General features: G+C 45.6%; 1 protein-coding gene across 1 annotated transcript; it reads right to left on the bottom strand.

Annotated features, from left to right (window-relative positions):
* Positions 1-3,661: 3,661 nt before the first annotated feature.
* Positions 3,662-7,458, bottom strand: LOC118077480 (vitelline membrane outer layer protein 1-like). The gene is made up of 3 exons (XM_088669000.1): positions 7,288-7,458; positions 5,092-5,189; positions 3,662-3,953 (listed from the first exon to the last, which is right to left on the bottom strand). Exons 1-3 carry the CDS (start codon positions 7,456-7,458, stop codon positions 3,662-3,664), a joined length of 561 nt encoding a protein of 186 aa, XP_088525126.1.
* Positions 7,459-7,910: the final 452 nt, after the last annotated feature.

The following is a 7,910-nucleotide window of genomic DNA, read 5'->3' as shown; positions in this document are numbered from 1 at the left end:
TGCAGGACATTCAGCTGTCTGATGCTGAGCTGGTGCTCACCATTCGAGATTCCAAAACGGACCAGTTGGGCAGAGGTGCCTTGATGAGGCTGCCTGCCACTGGTAAGCCCAGCCCTTGTACAGTGAAAGATGCCAAGAGACATTTGTCACTTTGCCCACCTGCGGATGTTCCCTCCCTGGTACACAAGGATGGGTCCCTGTTAATGTGGCATCAATTTGCTGCAGTAATGTGTAAAGTGACCTTGCACCCCATTCTTTCCTTATTGGGGCAGCTACTACCACTGTGCTTGGGGCTTTTCTGTAGACAGGATTAAGGATCTGGACGCTGGAAATCTGACACATACAGGGGTTATGTTTGCATGCAGCGCTGAGATGCAGTTATTAATGTGGTTTTGTTCATTCCTACGCCCACCTGCCCTGCACGTCTGGATAGTCGGGCACAGCATTGTCCACTGGGCCAGCAAGAGGGCAGCGGAGTCTGGATTCGGACGCAGGCTCGGATTTCCCAAACACGGGCGCGTCTCATGGGTGAACAGACGAGGAATGCCTTGGGAGGGGCTTCTCCCAAAAGGTGTGGGCAAAGGTGTCTGCGGAGGCACGCCCACAGTGGTGGTGGTGCAGCTGGGCATAATTGCCAAAAGCCCCCGGATGAGCTTGCGGTCCTGCATGCAGGAGGACTTTGTGGAGTTGAAGGCAGCTCTTCCTGGACTCAAAATTTGGTCACCGATGGCAGTGACGTGTGTGGCGAGGTAGCCAATGCAGAGCTGCCAGCAAGAGGGCCAAGATGCACGTCCAGAGCACTGTGGCCAAAAAGGTTCTGGCCTTGGGCAGGGACGGTGAGCCGTCACCCAGCCATTACCTTCCGTGATGCGTCCCTTTACTGGCTTGATGTGGTTCATCTGTCTGTGATTGGGAATGATTGATGGCTGTCCTCCGTGTCAGCGGGGTTAAAGGATTAGTTTACAGGTGTGAGTGGTTGGCGGCAAGCGCAGGTGCTCGTGTGGTGGATAGGCACTGGTTCAGGTGATAGGGATGGGAGAACGCTCTCGCCATCCCCATGTGAAGGGTATTCCATTAAAGGAATCCAGGGACTCAAATGGTTTGGTCAACCCCTGAGGGGGTTGTGCCCATGCCTGAGACAAGTGTGAATTTATTTAGGGGGAAGTCTCTGGGTGTGAACATGCAAAACTGGCAAATCCAACTACCAAAGCTAATTGCTGAAACTAACTGCTGCTTGAAAGTAAGCATTGAAACAAATTGCTGAACTGTCCATTTCACCCATTGTTTGCTTAAATGAATCATCCAGGCAAATGAATTTTTATCAGCTTAATCTGATTATAACCTTACTGGGCTGGAGGTAGTCTTGTGTCCATTATCCATGATCTTCCTGTTAGATTAACTGCAGTGAGTTATGGGTGGGGTGACTTTGAAAAGAGCACAGAAAGTTCCACATGGGGTATCAAGACTCTTAAAGGGCTTGTGGACAATTTCACTATATTGCACTAGTAATTACAACCAACCATTAGTGCATTTTAGGGAGCAATCCTATGTTTCTTAGAGGGCCTCCTAGGGGTCTATGAAGTGGGGCATTTGCCATGCCCGGGTTCGCTTTTGGCAACATCTCTTCCCCCACCTCTTCGTTTCACTTTAGTAAGCAGCTGTGCAAACTTCTGGCTTGCTGCATTCTGAAGCCTTTCCCTCCTCTTAGCCAGGTGACCTCTGCATTTTCCTAGGGCTGAGCACTATGAGAAGCAGCTCCTCCTAACACACTTCTGTCTGCCGCGACCACAAGAAATGAATGTTTCACCTTGTCACCCCTAGTTTGCTCACACACACTGGCATATTGTCCTAACAAGTCCATAAGACACACCTAGTTTTTAGAAGAGGAAAACAAGGGAAAAAATCTTTTCTAGCAAGCCTTCAACAGCTCCGAAGAAGGAAGGAAGGAAGGAAGGAAAGAGAGAGAGAGGAAGAGAGAGGGAAAGAGGGAGGGAAGAGAGAAGGAAGGAAGGAAGGAAGGAAGGAAGGAAGGAAGGAAGGAAGGAAGGAAGGAAGGAAGGAAGGAAGGAAGGAAGGAAGGAAGCTACTATATTCTGCCAAGAAGGTGGCAGTCTGGGTCACTCAGCTACAACAGCCATTTACCAGTGCAGCAAACAGAAGAGGGGAGAACTTCTATTCTGGTCACCTGAGCATCTGGAACCACAGATGTGATCATGGATCCCCTATTTGAATCCCCGCAACGGAGTGAGCTCCCGTTGCTCTGTCCCAGCTCCTGCCAACCTAGTAGTTCGAAAGCACACCAGTGCAAGTAGTTAAACAGGTACCGCTGCGGCGGGAAGGTAAACAGCATTTCCGCAGGCTCTGGTTTTTGTCATGGTATTCTGTTGCACCAGAAGTGGTTGAGTCATGCTGGCCACATGACCCAGAAAGCTGTTGTGAGGGATAACTGTGGACAAACACTGGCTCCCACAGCCTGAAAACAAGATGAGCGCCACAACCCCATAGTCGCCTTTGCCTCGACTTAACCATCCAGGGGTCCCTTACATTTTACCTTTACTACTCGACTGCTCTCTAACCATAGTTTTGATTGCTGTGTTTCAGGACTCAGAAGAAAATAACATATCCATTTGTCAATCCCTATATGACAGGAGCAGGGAAGCAATTTCACCCCAAGGGGTAGATTGGAATGTGGCCAATCTTCCATGGGTGGTTGGGGCGAAAAGCAGAATAAAAATCCAAATAAATAAATAAAATAAACAGGCACACACATAGAGAGAGAGAGAAAGAGGCAGGCAGGCAGACAAGTATACATACACACATTCAGAAAGCCAGAGATCCCTTTCCCTAATCTTTGCTCTCTAAGAGCAAGCAGAGTCTTTTCTCTGGTTTCAGCACTACAGTCTCCCATAGAATGAAGGTGAATGAAATGCTGCTTGCACTTTAAGAGTAAAGGCATTTGCATCCTCCTCCTCCACACTCCTGGAGTAGGAATATGTGCAAATGTTGCCTTCTACTCCCAAATAGCAGCCCAAGGCTTACCGGTATCTCTGAGCTTAGCACTGTTGGGCAGAGTGCTAAAGTTCGGGAAAAGACTCTGCTTGCACTTTGGGCTCTTGGTGGTGCTTGGTGCCAGGAGTACCGACTTGAATACATAATTGATCATATGATGCACGCCATTTGAATGGCAATGCCTATCAACTTGGGGGGGGGGCTGAGTCAAATAGTTTATGGGGGAGGCAAAGGGACCTCGGCCCCTAGGAGTTGGTTGCTATGCTTGGTGCTAAGATTCCTTCAAATCTTACCGCATGGTGCTTGGATCAGAAAAAATAGATCTTTGTGCCTGAGATGGCTGATGATTGGCAAGTGGGTGTGATTTGTTCAAATGAACCTCATGGGACAAATTGAGAGGCTGGTGGGCCTGGCTAGATCAATGGGCTAAAGATATCACACTACGGCTCTAGGATGGTACCCTCTTTAACTTCGCATTGGCCTCCTATCCAAAACCAATTCATGCAGGCCTAAGGAATCGAGATCAGGAAGGGACAAAGCTCCAAAAGGTACACGCAACTCTTTTGTTAAGATTTATTGTTGGTTAAGTTTCATGCCAACAAACCATTAGAACACAGGCAGCTGTGTTGTAGCAGGATGAAGCCCAGGTGATTCAGTCGCAGCAGAAGAACTTGACATCATTAAGTGCTGTGCTATCAACTAGAGCTGAAGCCTCCACCTTTGTTTGGATCCCGCAGATGGCACCAGTGGTGCAGCGCTTGCTCCATGGGCCGTAAGTACCAAAGTTGGTGGACTTGCCCTCCAGTCTAGTCCCATCTGTACAGCTGAACTGGATGTTGTTGGCTGCTGTATCATCAAGTATCAATTGTGGGCCTTCCACTCTTAGATCAAAGGAGATCAGGAGACCCCTGCGGCATTCCTGAATCTTTGTCCACTCTCCCAACCTGCAAGAAGAAAAGAAAAGAAAAGAGAAGAGAAGAGAAGAGACAACGTGGTAATGTCTGCCTCTCTGGAAATAAGATCCAAATTGGAATGAATTGCTTTCCACACGAAAGTCAAGAGGGCAGTTGCCTCCTTAGATTTTTTAAAGGCGTCTTTTGTAGACCTCATCAGGTATAGTATGTCTCCCAAACCTCAACTTCTCAGAAGGGCTGTGTGTTGTGACCCCTGGATTAGGTGGATTTGCCCTGTGCCACCCAGGGGTCACCCACACCACACCCTCCCAATCTGCCCCTGAAACAATCTAGGGATGGAGCTAAAGAATCTTTAACGGGGTTTTAAACCCTAATATTCTGTTAAGAATTGGGGGTTTTTTAAGGTCAGGGTGCATCAGTGCTATGCAGGATTTACTCCCCTGCCTAACAGATATTAAGCAGAATGACCTGATTCTGTGGGGTGTTGCTACTCCTTCATGAAGTCGAGTGACCAGCACCAACCCAGAATGGGATCCACTCACTTAAGTGGTAGTGACTTTCCTGCAAGAAAGCCACTGGCAAAGCAGCACCTGCACCCCACAGGATCAAGGTCGCTGCTAAACAGCTGTTGAGTGGAGGCATTGATCTTTTAGGCCAGTTCCTCTGGCAGGAAGGAGAGCTTCAGTATTGTGCCTCCTTTCTCTCAGGAACGCACAGCCACTGGTTAGGTAGCTCTTGGCCTTTTCATACAGCTTTTTTGCTCAGCCTGCCTCTCCTTCCTGCCTGAGGTCCTGACCCCTAAAAGTCACAGATATTCATGAGGACCAGACAGAGAAGTTAGGGGACCACATTTGACCCCTGGACTTGAGGTTCCTCTTGCTCTCTCTTTCCTTGGGATGTGTGGTCCTCAGGAAGAAACTCTGCTTTTCCTGACCTTTGTACTTTGTTGTTGCAGTCTCTTTCCTCTTTGTTATGTGGGGCTTGGGTCCCTCTAAAATTCAGAAGGCAACCTAGAGTTGGTATCCTTAGGCTCCGAGAGCTGAGAATGAGGCTGATAGACCCTGACCTGACATTATCCTGCCCTGGTGCTGAAGCATAATAGATTTCAGCCAGCCCCTCACACCATCACTTTCCAAACAAAAAAGAAAAAAATCAAGAAGATGCTCACGGTCCAACGGTAGATTCTACAGCTGCACCTTTATTGCAAAGGAGACGGATGCCATTGAGGGAAGTATCGTCTTTATTCTTACCTTGTTTTTCCTGTACCTGGTGGAAAAGAGAGAAAGAGACTGCAATAAAGCTGTTTTTGCAAGCTATGACTCTGTTTTATATTCTTAATTGAAAAATAAGAAGTACAAAATTACAAGTGTACAGAGTAAGACCAGACACAAAATTAAAGAAACAAGAAATAGTACCCATGTAGAAAACAAAACAGAAAAAAGAGGTGTTGTATGTTACAAAAGGGGGGTTGTTATTGTAGTTAACCGAACTTGGACTCTGACAACACTCACATTCAGACTGCAGTTATCTGTTCATAATACGTGGAAGAGTATTTTAAAAAAGAAAATATCAAAACAGAGCTAGTGATTTGTCTGGAATAGAGAAAACATGTAGGAACAACTCAGTTGGATTTAATAAGAGGGAAAGCAAACTAAAGAGGAAAATAATAGTAAGGGAAGCGATATATTGGCGATTGGAAGCCAATTTTAATCTGAAATGAATGGATTTTATGGAGCTAGGCCCATGTGTTAAGATCTGATTTGGGGATAATTTTCTTTTTTGTTATGTTATGTTATGTTATGCTATGTTTGTTTAAGTTGATCTTGTATATTATTTGTAGTTTGATTGATTTAATTTATTCAGATCAACCTGATTTGTTTATTTATGTTGATTAATTTATGTTGGGTGGCTTAAATACGTAGTTATGTTATTTATGTTACTTATGTTATGCTATATTATTTAAGTTGCTAAGTTATCTTATGTTATTACGTTACTTTAATTTTCCCTGGTGTATGTATACCTTTTTAAAATTTTCTAATAAAGTCTATTTTTAAAAAAAAAAATTAAAAAAAACATAATTACAGGCCCCTACTTGTGTACAAGTATTACTGGTTATGGATTAAGGTTTACATTCCCAGCTCCATCCAAAGACAGTAGCTTTGTGGTGCAACCAGTCCAAAGAAAGCAAACTGAATAGGGAAAATTTGATCTTGCTAATGACTGGCTAAGGCACCCTCAATCCCTCTCTTATGTCTTCATATTCAACAGCAGGTTTCCTCCAGTTTGTGAAGTTAGGGTTGCCATATTATTTCAAGAAGTGAAACCCGGACACAAAAAGTTGTTGAGCTTTTGGGGGGGGGAAATGGTTGAAATCCTGGACATGTCAGGGAAAATCTGGACGTATGGCAACCCTCCTAGAAAGCACCAGAACTGACCTGGTTGCTTCCACACTAACAGTTTACAGTGGTACCTCAGGTTAATAACTTAATTCTTTTTGTAGGTCCGTTCTTAACCTGAAACTGTTCTTAACCTGAGGTAGCCTCCCGCTTCCACCACGCCACTGCTGCCCTATTTCTGTTCTCATCCTGAAGCAAAGTTATTAACCCGAGGTACTATTTCTGGGTTAGCGGAGTCTGTAACCTTCAGCATCTGTAACCCGAGGTATCACTGTAGTCTGTATTTGCCAGTTGGACGCTCACTTTTCAGGGAGAGAAACCTGGTTTAAAGACTGTCTCTTTAAAAATGTAGTATAAACACTGACAACTGGGAAACACTGGCTTGCGAGCGCCCCAGTTGGAGAACAGCCTTTACCAAAGGGGCCATGGGCTTTGAAGACATTCGATCTCAGGACTCAGGGCAGAAACATAGTAAGAGGAAGGCACGCTTGGCAAATCCACACCGTGATCAACTTCTGACTGGAAACCAATGTCCCCACTGTGGAAGGACGTGTGAATCCAGAATTGGCCTCCACAGTCGTCTACGGAACCATTGTTATAACCGTGTTTATGGAAGACAATCTTATTCGGCTATGAGTGATCGCCGAAGAAGAAGAATTGCCAGCTCATTGCACTCCAAACTTTTCTGTATCCTGGTAGTTTCCTTTTATGTAAAATCCAATTCACTCTAAGTGTGGATTGACAAAGAGGCATGGAGACATTTTAGAGCTATTACCTCTAAATCTTTAAGCATGGCAGTCAACATTTCAAAGCACCTTGGAGGCAGCAATATACAGGCAATGGGTTCAGAAATAAATATGGAGAGAGAGAGAGAGAGAGAGAGAGAGAGAGAGAGAGAGAGAGAGAGAATTATTGCGACTACTCATTGGGAACAGGATATCAAAAAGAAGATATAGATAAGCCTTTACCTTCAATGAGAATCCGTATGCATATCCTGAAGGACAGAATTCAATTTCCCCCCATTCTCCCCACTTCCCGCCATTGGGCACCGTGAGGACTGAATAATAGCTTCGATCACGTGCCTCACAGAGGTGGTAGGTGAGAAACAGGAAGACCATAGCACTGGTAGAGAGATCCATGGAAGGTGGACTGCACCAGATCGAGCTGCAAGAACTGAGTGGAAGAATAACAGCCTTGAGAATTTATTCCCCATAAATTTTTGTTCTCTCTCCTCTGCTCAAAATCTTCCTGAATCTTGTGTTTCCCCCTGAAGGGAAGTGTGATCACTTCTGGTTGATGAGTAAAATCAATTAATGCCTTTTCTGACTGCACTTCTGGTTTCAATAGACTACTCAGAGTTGCCGGACATTGAGGCTAGATCAATTCCTCAAACAGAAAGGCAAGGCAGGGTGGCAGGAATTGGCTTATGTAAGCTAACTAACTAAAATGTGCAGCTTCCGGTTCCGGTCTGTCTTAGTGGAGGCAGACCCCATGGCAGCGGGAGACTGTTGGCGAAGGAAAAACAAAGATATTTGAGGGTAATTGTCCTTGCAAATGCCCCCCAGGGACAGGGGGCAATAGGCTTCACTCG

This window comes from Zootoca vivipara, chromosome 4, assembly GCF_965207765.1.
Source record: "Zootoca vivipara chromosome 4, rZooViv2.hap1.1, whole genome shotgun sequence".
In the NCBI taxonomy this organism is placed as follows: Eukaryota; Metazoa; Chordata; class Lepidosauria; order Squamata; family Lacertidae; genus Zootoca; species Zootoca vivipara.
The sequence above is the reverse complement of the archived record's forward strand: the minus strand, read 5'-3'. Positions and strand labels throughout refer to the sequence as shown.

Bases quoted from the DNA above. Each gene is read 5' to 3' on its own strand.
- LOC118077480 (XM_088669000.1), bottom strand. From the start codon at position 7,458: ATGGATCTCTCTACCAGTGCTATGGTCTTCCTGTTTCTCACCTACCAC. The intron at 5,190-7,287 runs GTAAAGGCTTAT...CTTTTCCACCAG, and splicing joins CATACGGATTCTCATTGAAG to GTACAGGAAAAACAAGGTAA. The intron at 3,954-5,091 runs GTGAGCATCTTC...TTCTTCTTGCAG, and splicing joins GTAGAATCTACCGTTGGACC to GTTGGGAGAGTGGACAAAGA.